The sequence below is a fragment of the Purpureocillium lilacinum genome (genome assembly GCF_023168085.1).
Source record: "Purpureocillium lilacinum CBS 284.36 DNA, scaffold_3, whole genome shotgun sequence".
NCBI lineage: Eukaryota > Fungi > Ascomycota > Sordariomycetes > Hypocreales > Ophiocordycipitaceae > Purpureocillium > Purpureocillium lilacinum.
Window position 1 is genome coordinate 3434311 of NW_027072113.1, and position 13655 is coordinate 3447965.

Here is a 13655-nt window from a genome sequence, read left to right on the forward strand (position 1 = left end):
GTCCCAAAAAAGGCTGCCGCTTCTACAGCCCACCCCTCCCTTTTCATCCTTGATTCGTCTTGATCCCCTAGGCGGACCCGTGCTTTTGCTCTCGCGAGAAATGGTCCGCGACGAGGAACGCCAGCTCGAGGGCCTGCTTCTCGTTCAGACGGGGGTCGCAGAAGGACGTGTAGTTGGTCGACAGATCGTCCTCGTCGAGACCCTCGCTGCCGCCCAGGCACTCGGTGACGGCATCGCCCGTGAGCTCCAGGTGGACGCCGCCGAGGTAGCTGCCCTGCTCCTTGTGGATGCGCAGCGACTCCTGCAGCTCGCGGTAGATGTCGTTGAAGCGGCGCGTCTTGATGCCCGAGGGCGTAGAGAGGGTGTTGCCGTGCATAGGGTCGCACTGCCAGACGACGCAGCGGCGGTACTCGGAGTCCTCGACGGCGCGGATGTGCTGGGGGAGCAGCTCGGCGACCTTGCCCGCGCCGTAGCGGGTGATGAGGGTGATCTTGCCGGGCTCGCGGCTGGGGTTGAGGGTGCGCAGGAGGTCGAGCAGGTCAGAGGTGGGCGTCGTGGGGCCGACCTTGATGCCGATGGGGTTGGCGATGCCGCGGAAGAACTCGACGTGGGCGTGGTCGAGCTGGCGCGTGCGGTCTCCTATCCAGATGAAGTGGGCCGACGTGTCATAGTACTCCTGCTTGGCTTCGGAATCCTCTTCGTCGGCGGGCGGCGGTGTCGGGGAGGGCGTTCTGCTGGTAGGAGGCGGTGTGCGACCCTTGGGAGGCTTCTCGAGTAGTCTGGTCAAGGGCTGCTCGTAGTCAAGCAAGAGGCCCTCATGGCTGGTGAAGAACTCTACGGTCTCGAGCTCGCCGGGGCGGGCGTTGATGACCTGGAGGAAGCGGAGGGTCTGCTGGATGCTGTGGGCGATGGCGGAGTACTTTTCCTTGAGGACGGGGTCCTTGACGTGGCCGAGGCCCCAATCAAGGGGCCGGTGGAGGTCGGCGATGCCGGAGGCGATGGCGGCGCGGATGTAGTTGAGGGTGGCGCCGGAGAGATGGTAAGCCCTGTAGAGGGGGGGGTGATGAGAAGCTGTGCTGGACACGGGGGAGGCATGCACGCATTGGAGTAGGGGGACTCACTTGAGCAGGCGGTTGGGGTCGATCTCGCGCTCGTCAACGTGGTAGCCGTTGAGAATGTCGCCGCGGAAGCTGGGGATCTCGCGTCCGTCGACGACCTCTGTCGGGCTGGAGCGGGGCTTGGCGTACTGGCCGGCCATGCGGCCGATGCGGACGACGCGCTTGTTGGTGCCCCAGATGAGGACGACGCTCATCTGCAGCAGCAGCTTGATCTTGGACTCGATGGCGTCCTGCTGGCAGTAGTCGAAGAGCTCGGCGCAGTCGCCGCCCTGGAGCAGGAAGGCCTTGCCGTGGGCGACATCGCGGAGGTGGGCCTTGAGGGCGAGGATCTCGTTGGGGTGGACGAGGGGCGGGAGGCGCGAGAGCTCGCCGACGGCCGTGGCGAGCTTCTTCTGGTCGGGGTAGGCGGGGGACTGCTTGATGGGCTTGGAGCGCCACGAGGCCGGGGTCCAGGCCGGTGAGTGCTGCTGCTGGGAGGCCATGGTGTGTGTCTGCGTGTCGCGTTGCCGTCCGTCTCGTGACAGGGGCGGCGGAGAGAGAGAGAGAGACGGTGAGTAACTCTATCGAGCACAGCAAAAGACGTGAGGGTATCCCCGGCGTGCCACTGCGAATTGGTGCCTCAGCAGTTGCCCGGGTTGCAGGTACGGGAGGCGAATGGCTGCAGCACTGTGCTGTGTCTCCAGAGGCAGTCTTGGTGGAGGGGCGAAAGGGATGCCGTGCTGTGCTGCAGAGACGGTGAAGGTCGATATTATGTATAAGAGAATGAATTGGCCTGATGAATTGAATGAGTCGTGAGTCACGAAACTTTTCTGTGGCACCTGCCCAGCCCACTAACCAACCACGACCACGGGCGGCAACTGCGACCACCACGCGCCCCAGGTGTCTAGGTGGTCAAGGTGGTGTCCAGTGCCGAGGGGCAGCCGACGAAATAGAAGAAAAACGGAAGGCTTCTGCAGTGGCATCCCACCAATTTTTGATCATGGTATTTTTGTCTGCCTCCGCGACCGACGTCAATGCATGGCGTGGGCGTGCCTCGTCCCTTCCTCGTCCACGTTTTTTTTTTTTGTCTTTTTCTTTCCTCAAGCCAAGGCCGGCGCCAATTGCCGAATCGTCCAACGCGCCTCCGGCCTCGCTCGCTCTGTACATGTTACCTGGGGTTTCTCTTGCCCTGCCGCCAGCTTTGGCGCGCGTCAGGTCATGCTTGACGGTGGGACGGGAGGCACGTCACTGTGGACCTGAGCAAAGACCCATGCATGGATGATGGATTGGGTGGATGGAGCACGCCTCGTCAACTGCCGCGCGGGCATTGATACACTGTACCAGGTACTGCGTATAATAATGGGTTGTGTACATACTACATAAGACCATCGCCGCAATATTATGCTGCATGTCTGTGTCCGCCGAGAGGCGGGTGGGCATACTGGTTACATGCCTAGCCGCAGGAAACAGATAGCTCACCTGACCGGAGCAGCTCGAGATCCCGTTGTTATGGCCGCTTGCAAGGTATTGTTGGACAATGGGTTCGTCTATTCATCGCCTCCAACACCGCGCCGGCGCGACGGATTGGCACGACTAGAGTGACAACCCAGGCTGCAACTAAGAGCACTTCTGTGCGAGATGACCCCAATTGCACTCGCGTCCCCGCCCATTGCGCATGTTGTGCTGAACTCATCCTCCACGGGCGCTCTAGGTTAGGCCAGGTGGAAAGTAGCGATCGCAACGCGACGGGAAGTCCATCCAGGGCGCGAGCCCCACCACGGCGGCGGCCCCGCGCAAAACCGCCCCTCCAGCCCCAAACGCTCCTCTTCCTCCAGCGCCAGCACGTCTTCTCCTCCAAGCACACCGCACCCGGCACGCGCCCGCACGTAAAGCGACCGGCCGTCGACCTCACACACACACCCCCCTACCTGGCACCACCATGGCCGACAAGCAGCCCCCCACCGTCGTCGAGGGCGCCACCACCGGCGACGTCGAGGACGAGCTCCCCTCGGCCGCCAAGTCAGCCGAGGACCGCAAGGCCGCCTCCGCCCTCGCCAGCCTCGACGCCGCCAGCAGCAGCGCCAACGACGACGGCTCCTCCGCCAAGAACGTCGACCACGACGCCGTCAGCAAGGCCATCAAGAGCCTCGGCGGCGGTGCCGGCGCCGGCGCCCTGAAGAAGCCCTCGGCCGCCTCGTCCTCGGCCGCCGGCGGCGCCGCCCCCGCCAAGGCCGTCAAGGTCGACGCCGCCGACGTCGCCCTCATCGTCGACCAGCTCGAGCTGTCCAAGCCCAAGGCCACCGAGCTGCTCAAGGCCCACGAGGGGGACGCCGTCAAGGCCATGGCTGCGTTTGTCGCGTCGTAAAGCGCGCCGCCCGCCGCTTGCGCAGAGCTCGACGAGACGGTGGTGCCCACGAGATGCGCGCAGACGCGCCGGCCGAGCACCGTCTCAACGGCCCGGACGTGTCCGTCGTCGGCTCTCTACGGCGGTGTCTGCTTCCCGGCGGCGGAGCTCCCTCTCTTGGCGTGCGACACACACGCATAATCATATGGATCATGAACACCTTTGGGCCGATCCCGAGCGGACGGGGCAACAAGGGGCAGCGGTAGCCATCCGTCAGAGACAGAGGAACGCCTACCATCAAAGGGACGACCGACCGCTGTTCGTCCCCAGAGCGGAACCATCTCGGAATCCACTCCTCGCCCATGGGAGTCCAGATGTCATGTGGACATGTTGCGACATGTGGCGAGCCCTGGGATCAACGAAAAGGGGAACAAGCAAATAGACAGAGGTGCCCGCCCAAAAGCACAATCATACCACTGCGATTAATTTAGAGCCATGACTATTGCCATGTGCCTTTCCATGTATGGAGTGAAAGTAGCCGATTAGACAACTGTACAGTCCTCCGTCCAACGCCGAAAATGCATTTCCCAGCCAATGTCGATTCGCACACAAAACCCGACTCTAAGCGAGCGTCCTCAGGGTATAAACGGAAGTGTCAGAAAGTAAAGTCCCTGTGCCGGCAAAAGAATCAACCCTTCCAATGGCCATGTGTTGGCCTATTCCCACGTCTTCGACAGCGGACTGCCGACCTTGGGGGCAAACTGAAGGCTCTTCCGCCGGGCGGCCATCAGCCTCTGCAGCACGTGCTCGTCCTTGTCCCTGCTGAGGATCCCCGCGCCCATCTCGCGATACGGATTCGCCTTTGGCGGGCACGTGCGCGTCAGAAGGGCCTGTTTCGTCGGCGACGGGTTCTCATCCTCGTCATCGCTCTCTCCCTGCGGCGTCTCCGGCAGCTCTGCGGCATACCGCGCAACCGCCTCTGGCGCTGGCGTCTTGGGCACTGGCGTCAGCAAGACGCACGACCACTCGAGGTCATCGTCGTTCTGGCCGTCCACCTGGTCCGACGGGGAGTGCATCCACAACGAGCTGTCACGTCGGTTCTTGGGGGTGTTGGGCGTGTGCGACGATTTGGACGAACCGTCCACGATGGTGCCGTTGAGGTTGGCCAGTGCCTTGGGCTCCATGCTCTTGCGGCGGCGAGCGCCCCCGCGAGGGATGTGACTCGTATCGATGCAATACGGCGCCTCGTCGAGCCATTCGTTCGCTCGCTCACAACTGGCCGCCATGTTAGCAAAGCTTCCCCCGGAACCGCTCGTGGAAAGACTCACTCGAGAACCCAGCTCACTCCGACACAGTGCACGACCCCGTTGGCCTCGCGCACCTTCTCAAGCGTGCGCTTCCCTCCGTCCTTGTAGACAACATGCGTGATGCCGACCTTGGCCGACGAGCAAGACTCGCCGCTGGGGTTCCAGTGCCACGACTTGACACACCGGGCACCCATCTGGCTCAGAAGCTCGACGAATATGCCGCTGGCGTCCGCGCCCTCGGTCGTGTGTACGTCGACGAAGACGACAGCGCCTCGCAGGAGGGCTGGGTCCAGGTCCCGCCGAGGAGTGCGAGCCGGCGTGCCGATGCTCGACCACATGTCCACCTTGGACGGGGTCACTGCCGCCGAGCTCCGCCGCCTGTCCTTGGTCGGCGAATACGAGATGACGGTCGCGCTGCGAGGCAGGGCGGCAGGCCGCCTGGAGCTGGCGCGCGAGGCGCTCATGCTTCGCTGCTTCAGCGGGCTCGGGGTGGAGTTGTCTGCAGGCTTCAGAGGCACCTTGGTGGTGGTGAAGAAGGCCCTGTGCTGCGGGGGCCGCACGGGAGTAACGGGACCTGCAGGAACACTGCTCGCAAGGGCCGGGTCGACAGGCACCTGGTTCTCGTCCCCGTACTCTTGGCTTGCCTCGGACACGCTGTCGTCAAAAGAACCTCCGTTGACGACTTGCTCGACGCGTTCCGGCTCCAAGACTGACAGGTCGTTCGCCTCCTGAGCCAGGGCGACATCTTCGTCCGTGACCATCATGTTTTCCATGCAAAGATCCTCGTCCTCGCCCTTGTCGAGACCCGCCTGCGCAGCCATGTGAGGTGTTGCAGTCTGTACTTCGTCGCCGTGCGCCAACATTTCGTTTTCGAAGAACATATTCCTGGCAGAAGGCTCCGGTTCTCCTGCGAAATTCACTGCTGTGTCTTGACGCCCGACATCCTCGCAGACAAACGCCGGCGCCACGTCGGTATTCTTGTCCGCCTTGATCGGGCTGGCCGCTGACCAAGAGCCAAACTGTTCAGCCAGAGAGGTGAGGCCAATGGTGGACCTGCGGGAGTCCCGAGGCCTCTTCGTTGACCTGGAAGGCGTAGGGGAGATGACCTTGAACGGCGTAGTTGTCTCATCCTCCGAGTCCGGTTCCAACCTGATGTCGTAGCATGGATCCTGGTCTTTCTGACGCAATTGGTACTTGACGCCTTTGGCTTTGCCAGACGCAAGCGGCCCTGGGATTACTTCGTCTTCGTTGTCTCCCTCTGGGATTTGCTGGTCTTCCGCCTCCTCTTCGCGCTGCTGCGGCAGCTCCGTCGACTCTTCCATGTCCGCGGTGATATTGTCCAAAGCCATAGGGTCGTCAATGCGCTCCACTGTGAGATGCCCGACGGTTTCTGACAGCCGTTCCTCGTTGGACAGTGGCCTCATGGGCTCAGTCGCTTCGGAAACAAATTCCACTTGATCGATTTCGTTCTCATCAAGGTCGTTGACTTCCCCTTCCAAGCTCGGGTCTGCGTGACGTGGCAGGACGGAGGAAAGACGGCCGGAAAAGATCACATCCGTATCGCCAGCATCAAAGACGTTGTCGTCGCCGCCCTCGTCCAACTCGTCGTGAGCTTGGTCGTCATCCAGCAATCTCTCGGAGGGGCGGCGCCTGGTGGCAGGCGTTGGGGTCGCCATGACAATGGGCTGCATCCTCGGCGACCCCGGTAGCGCAGCATCCTCTTGCGTTTGTGTCTCTGTCTGTGGCTTGAAGCCAGGCAGCGCGCGTTTGGCTGGAGACTGAAACATTGTCTTCTTCATGGCCGACTGCGATTGGTGAGGCTTTGCGGCGGACGCAGGTGGCAGAGTGAGGCCTTTTATGGGTGACTGCGGCCTCTTGGCGGCAGACCGCAGAAGTGACGACTTAAACGAGGGAGTCTGCCCCGGATGCTCGGTCCCAAGAGCTGTGGGCTTCAGCGCAGAGCCAGGGAGGTTGGCGGCCCCTATCCTCTTGGCGGGGGACTTTAGGGAGTCCTTGAATGGCGAAGAAGGCGGCCGACGTGCTGGTGACGCGCCCAGAGCCGGCGCGTTGAGTGTCACTGTATTGCCCGTGGCTGCCGTATCCTGACCGTCGTCGGCAGCCTGTGACTCTTTGATGGGCGCGGTGGCGGCGGCGGTTCGTGGCTTGATGGGGCTCTTCTTCAGGTGCCTGACTGGTGTGCGAACCTTGCCCATGGCAAGCTCGTCTTCTGAGCTGTCGTCATCTCTGGACAAAGGCATCTGCGTTACCTTTTTCGGGCTGAGGGGTTTCTTCTGAGAGACGGCAGAGGCTGTCGGGGTAGCGGCAGTACGCGTGCTGCGAGCAGCGGTAGCTCCTCCTCGACGCGCAGGTCTGCCGCGAATCCCGCCGGTACTTGGCTCTCTGGCCTTGGCCACCTCGGGCTCCAGGTTTTCCTTGTCGGGCTCTTCGAACTTCACCGTCTTCTTCACGGCTGGCTTGGGTACTGCAGGGGCGCGGCCGCGGGCCGTCTTCTTTGCTGGCTCTGCGGCGGTCGCAGGGGCGGCGTCCGCGTCCGGGGCGGGTGTCTTCCTGGGGCGGCCACGAGGTCTCGGTGCAGCAGCAACAGCAGCCGCAGTAGAATCCTGATCATGCTTGGACGTCTCGGCAGACGGCTTCTTGGCTGGCCTTCCGCGAGCAGCGCGGGCAGGCGCTGGCGCAGGGGTGTCGTCCGCAGCAGCATTGGCTTCGGGGGTTTTGCGAGGTCGCCCCCGAACGGCCCGTCGCGCGGCCATCTCGTCTTGGTCGGTCTCATCTTCATTGTCGTCGGCTCTCGTCTTGCGCTTGGCGGCCGTGCTTTTGGTGCTCGCCGTTGCGGTCCCTGCCGTCTTCGCTTTGGCAGCAGCCGTGACGATCTTGGTCGTCTTGGTCGTCGACTCGCAGGCCTTGGCTGCGGCGCGTGCACGCGTCATTCGTTTGGGTGGCGACTCCATTGAGATGTTCGTCTGTTGTTCTTTCTGGTCACTGGGGGGTGGTTAGTAAGGCAGGCAGGCACGCGTGATGCGACGTTCACATTGTGGTCTGCCGCGTGGTGGTTGACGAGCCGAAGATGGAAGCTCCCCCAGCGGTGACCGGGGCCGTTTTGTTGTGGTTGGGAGGCCGCGTCTGCGGAGCGTTGCTGGGCAACCACCTCGACTCCACCCATACACGTGCAACCGCCCACCAGCATCGCCACCACGGCCTGAGCTCCAAGCTCATCCGCATCCTGGCTTTGACGTCCTGTTCGGGCCCATCGCATTTTGTCGATCGCAAACGGGGCGGCGGGGCGCCTGCGGTCGCCAACTTTTCATCTCTTGAGGCGGAGCCTATGTACAAGATGCCGGCGTCTACAGACGCATTACTTGTCGACATACCCAACCCCGACCCTCAAAACATCGACACAACCGACGTAATTCGCGCTTTGCGCCTCTAAAGCAAGACACAGGAAATCGTCTCAGCATCCATTCGTTCGCGACCGAGTCTATCCTAGCCGCTTCTTTGTAAATAAAAGTGCCATCTGCAGCTCGATCATGTACTCGTCCCACAAGCCGTAATGTATCGAACCCAACATAAGTAAAGCTCCCGGAAGCGTGGCAATCCAGGGGTGTCGAATATGAAACGAAGAATCGAACAGCCATACGTCGTACACTCGGTATTGACTTTTTTGACATTTTGCGCAGAAACACCACGCAGCCGACCAAGGGGGAAAACAGGGCACCAGGCGCACAGACTTGGTATCAACAAGCTACCTGAAAGAGGTCCGAAAAGGGCCGTCGACTTTGACGTCCTTGATGCCGTCGGGCATAAGCCGCAGCCACTCATTCCAGCTGTCGATGTCGACGTTGTCGTCATGAAGCTTGATGGACAGGTGGAGCTGTGGGCTATTCTCGTACGAGAAGCTGTTCCGCAGCGGGCTGCTCTGATAAACCGGACACAGAAATATTGACGGCAATCGCGAGTTGCCCGACATCATCGTGTGCAACGGGGCAGGGAAGCTCGTCAACATCTCCTTTTCGGGGTTTCTGTCTTGGATCAACTTGGGGTAGGCCGCGAGGAGAATTGAGTGGAGTTCTGCGGCAGACAGTGGTGTGGATCGAGTCGCTCGAGTACGGAGCTGGTCGACGAGGGCTCGCGTGAAGACGCAACGGCCGAGCGCCGTCACGTGTTCCTCCGAGACGGACGCCGCAATGAGCTCTAAAACCCCCTTTTGTCGGACCATCCTCGACGATGGGTAGTAGGCGGCGTCCATGATGATGAGCGTGTCGGAGCAGGCCTCCTCCAATATTTGCTGGATGCCGTTCCACCGGATGGTTGAGGCCTTGATGCCATCTCTGGAGCTGCTCCGAGTTAGGCACGTCACTGTCGTGGGCGGGAGTCGGGAGTCGTGACTGCCTACCTTGCCAGAATCATCTCTCTATTCCCGTCGAGATACGTGTGCCCGGCATAGTACACAATCTTCAAAACGTCGCGCTGGTCGCGATCCTCAGCAAATTCGTTGAGCTGTCGCGACAGCCATCTCCATGAGCTCTTGCAGCCGTCAGAGGAGGATGGTATGGTCTGGATCTGAAACGTATAGTGGTAATATTTGTCGAAGACGTCAGCCAACTCCTTGACCGCGCCTTGAACGATGGCTGCATCGTCGTCATCTTGCCAGAAGAGCAAGAGGGCCTGGACGGCATTATAGCGACCGCGGTTGGAGGTGGAAAGCATGCGAGGCACGTTTCCCTGCAGCTCATTCTTGAGACTCTCGATGCCCGGAAGCGAAAGAGACTTTTCCAAGCGGGGGCCAGAAGGCAGCGGTGTGCGTATCCGCGCCTCACTCAACGGAGGTCTGCCGGGCTGATGATGAGATGGTGTGCCGGAGTCAACGTCCATATCTTGTGGGTCGCTGGCGTAGGCTGCCTGCGAAGCAGACAGTGAGGCAGTGGGACTCAGAGCACGGCCGGCAGCAAAGGAAGGGGCAATATCCTGGATGCTGGGACTGTGAGACCTATGGAACTTGCTGACCAGATCTTCCCACGTCAGGTTGTGGTGGCTGGGATGGCACTACATGTAGGCGAGGAGCCGTAGCAAGCCATGTCAGCGCATGCACCAGAGTCATAGATCCAGATACTCGGGTGGGCTTGTGAGACTTACGGCAACCCTCCGGCGACGGCAGTCGGCGCATGCGCCCAGCTTTCGTATCAAGGCAGCCCGTTCCCTGGATTGTTGGGATAGGGGCCCGGTGCGTCTCCTGCTGGTGCGGCGCGTGTTAGAGACGTCGGCCCCATCCTTGACGGAGAAAATGGACTGGTGCAGGCTGGGGGAGGTGTCGGCACTGTACGATGTGTTGTTGGTCTCAGCGGAGGCCATGGTGGCCGTCGTGGCCTGGGTCGAGACGGACGAGGTGGTGTCCTTGCGCGGCGGCGGAGAGCCGGGATGCGGCAGGTGAATGGTCGAATTGGTAGGAGAAAAAATAGGGGGCCGCGAGGGCATGTCATCTGGCCTAGGGAGGGTCGTGGGCGAGAGCGCCGGGGAGAGAGACGAGGCGAGTCCGGAGGAGGTGTGTTGCTGCGGGGGAGCGTGTCCCGGGACGGGAGAAGCAGCCGGAGCCGGGACCGGAGCCGGGACGTCGCTGGAGCGATGAAGCGCCTCTTGATGAACCGGGGCCGAGTTGATGGCAGCCTCAGCCAGGCTGTGGACGGGATCCATGACCGCGCGAGGGTGAGGTTCGACGTAAAAGGAGGCGCAAATCGGGGGAGCGGAAGAGGGGACGTTGGCCGACGGGGTCAGGAGCGCATCATCGGCGGGGGGCGAAGGAGCGCGGGGAGGACGAGAGTCGAAGACACAATTATCTGCGCAGCGACTGCGACAGGCGCGACAAGCGCGACAGACGGTCAGCTGCAGGCGCTGGCCGCTCCGCAGCTCTGCAGCTGTGCCGATGGTCGGGCGACGGTGGTGGCACGGGGGGAACAGAGCCCCAGGTTTCCGGGCGTCCGCGAGACAAGGTCGAGGAGGCGGCTTGGGTCGCCGGGCGCTGCAGCGTTGGAGGGGAATGCTGGAGGCTGGAGGCTGGCGACTGGCGACTGGAGCAAGCGCGGGCGGGACGGCGCAAAAGTGTCGGGTGGGTTTCCGTCGCTCAGTCGGTCAACGGGGAGCGAGTGAGAAACGCGGGGTGGAGGAAACCGAGGAACGGAGGCCAGGGCCGGCTACCGCAGGCAATGCGGCTCTGGCGACCGAGTAAGTCGAGTAAGTACTACTATGCACTGTACTGTATCGCGGGCAGCGTTATTGGCGACTGCAGCGGAGTGTAGTACCAGAGGCCTGCTCCGTGGGCCAGGCGCGCTCGCGAAGACGGACAGGCACTTTCGGCAGGCGAACCAGAGAGTGCAAAGGTAGAGACGGGATGGAGTCGCGGCGAGCCGGGACCTTTGTTCGCGCACAGCCGGGGCGAGAGGGGCGATGGGGGAGGAGAGCCGAGGGCGGGAAGAAAAGGGCAGGCGGCACGAGGCAAGGTGTGGGCGAGGTGTGCGATATATTTGGCATCGCCCACGACTGAGTGAGTGTCTGCGGCTCCGCGGTTGGGGATGGAACCGCTCGGGCAGCTGGTCCGACACCGAAGAGGATGGACGAGGAGGAGGGGGGAGGGGCTTCTCGGGGCGGAATGAGGGGACCTGGTTAGTGCAAGCTCGGCACCTAGGCGAGCAAAGGCCGTTGTGAAAACAGCTGAGCGGGCATTTGTCGCAGCGCTGGGGCTGTCCTCCATGTAAGTGCCTTGTGAACAGTCTGCATCAACGACACCCGGGCAGCCAGGGCATGTTATCAGCAAATAAAAGGCGAGGGCGCACCTTCTTTCCTCTCGCTGCACCTGCTCAACACGGGCGGGCGCACGGGAAGCGACGGGAGAGGCAGGCGCCCATCGTGCACGCAGGCAGGCACTTCTCCTGCATTTGGTGCCTCCTTACCTTATGACTCTAGCACTTACTTGGAGGTACCTCCTTAGTAGCACTATATGGGTCGTTGCAGTATTGGCCAGTGCTGTATCGGTACCTACTTTAGGTATCTACTACCTTAGGTACCTTGGGTACTTGCGTAAATGTCACGACTAATGGAAGAGGCAGGCAGCCTTGACAGGCACAAGGTAACGGATCAAATCGCTCCTGCCGACAACAAGGCGCGGCGGCGGGCATGGGGGGGGGGGGAGGGAAGGAGGGGGGACGATGGAGGTCACCGTCGCGTCGCCGGGCCGCGGGCCATTTTCGCGGCCAAGGTGGTCGCCCACCCTGCGGCCCCGAATAGCAGGTGAAAGTCGCACGCTTGCCGACCAAAGGCCGGGGGGCAGACTCGAGGGGGACGGGGGCGCTGCCTCTGCGCTGAGGTGGTTCCCGCCCGGGCTGTTGGGACCGGTCGGTGCCCGCTGGACGTGGCCTTCATTTGGAGTCTGCGTCATTGCCCTTTGGAAGCATTTCGTACGGGCGTTTCCTCGCGCTCGTGCGGATTACTTGCAGCCCTGGTCGTACATTGCTATGTTTTGCGTTACTGCAGCGGCTCGCTGGGGAACGCGGAAACAGAGGTATCTCTACCTACTACGTAGGGCTGCTCCATGCACTTACCTATGCGATGCCACAGGTAGACGCGGCAGGGCCAATACGGCTCGACCTCGACGTCGAGCCACTGGCGTGACGCCTGGCTGACCGACAGCCCAAGGCGCGGCTCGACGGAGACGGCCAGGGGCGCGCACCCCGACCTCGCTCACCTCCCCTCCCTCCTCGGCCCTCACAGTCGTCGGCCCCGTCGCTGGCACTACCTGGAGGGCGCCAGCCATCTTTGCCTGGACCACGGACGACCCCGCCAAGCGCGCGCGTGGACGGTGGAGGGGCAGCTCAGGGAGGGTCCCAACAACCCTCTGGGCACCAAGTAGCTGGTACCTTTGACAGCGCCAACGTAGGGCAAAAGGTAGCCGAGGGCGATGGTCGGCCAGGCACGCGGGGCCCGAGGGGCGCGGCTGCGAGCGTCTGTCTTCGGGCCATGACGGGCCCGAGAGCTGAAGCCAGAGCAACTCGAGTCACTTGCCCAAGAAGAATGAATGGGAATGGCCCGAGGAGTCACGGGATGCAAGACAAGGGAACCCGGCCCGGCACAGGCGCAGGAGTTGCCTAGCGAGTGCACAAAAGGAGAGAGAGAGAGAGAGAGAGCCTTCCTCGGCGCCGGACGAAGGCGATGCCAATCGTGCACAACAACAAAACACCACCTCCGCGCCCCAGCATCAACAGCTGCCCGGCGATGACGACTAGGGTATTATGTACAGAATACATGGACTCGCGCCCTGACGCACAGCGAGGTGAGCAACATGGGTCCTCGGGGAACGTGGGGGAGCGTCGAGCATCGAGACACGCCAGTTCCGAGGCGGTCCTGCACGACGTGAACGGACGGCCACAACAAGCACGGGCACCGCCGGCGCAGGCACATGCGAATCATCTTCACAAGCAACCCGGCCAGTGGAGCCCTTGTGCGGACGAGAACGAGGACCTGAGGTACAGTAGACATAGCACCCGGCATATCCACGTTCAGGGCTCCGTACAATTACGAGTACTGTACTGTGATAACTCGCTCACGCGCTGCTGGCCAACAAGAGGGTCCACCGACGCGGCGAAGAGGAGGCTGCACGATAGGGATCGAAGCAAACCTGCAGCAGAATAGTCATTGCGCAGCACAGCTCCGGCCCTGGGAAGAGCGGCAATTCGCGTTCGACCCGGATCGAGGCATGACGGTCCGCCAATTGCAGATTGGACCCGCACCATCACGTCTCGACAGGCGGCCCATGGTCGGCGAGGTCAGTCTCGGTTCGTGGGCAGACATGTGCAAACGCAGGATAGCGAGACGGAGCAGACGGGCGGCCAAGACACGGGTCCC

The 13655-nt window shown here is 62.2% G+C and overlaps 3 protein-coding genes across 3 annotated transcripts; 1 reads left to right on the top strand and 2 right to left on the bottom strand.

Annotated features, from left to right (window-relative positions):
* Positions 1–67: 67 nt before the first annotated feature.
* Positions 68–1600, bottom strand: PLICBS_004611 (aromatic/aminoadipate aminotransferase 1; the record flags this gene model as incomplete). Its single annotated transcript, XM_018326026.1, has 2 exons — positions 68–1046; positions 1122–1600. The coding sequence occupies 2 exons, from the start codon at positions 1598–1600 to the stop codon at positions 68–70; spliced, it is 1458 nt and encodes a 485-aa protein (XP_018175778.1).
* Positions 1601–3036: 1436 nt separating this feature from the next.
* Positions 3037–3462, top strand: PLICBS_004612 (uncharacterized protein; the record flags this gene model as incomplete). Its single annotated transcript, XM_018326025.1, has 1 exon — positions 3037–3462. The coding sequence occupies one exon, from the start codon at positions 3037–3039 to the stop codon at positions 3460–3462; it is 426 nt and encodes a 141-aa protein (XP_018175777.1).
* Positions 3463–4157: 695 nt separating this feature from the next.
* Positions 4158–10238, bottom strand: PLICBS_004613 (uncharacterized protein; the record flags this gene model as incomplete). The annotated part of the gene is made up of 5 exons (XM_018326024.2): positions 4158–4716; positions 4770–7748; positions 8513–9100; positions 9160–9809; positions 9900–10238. The coding sequence occupies 5 exons, from the start codon at positions 10236–10238 to the stop codon at positions 4158–4160; spliced, it is 5115 nt and encodes a 1704-aa protein (XP_018175776.2).
* Positions 10239–13655: the final 3417 nt, after the last annotated feature.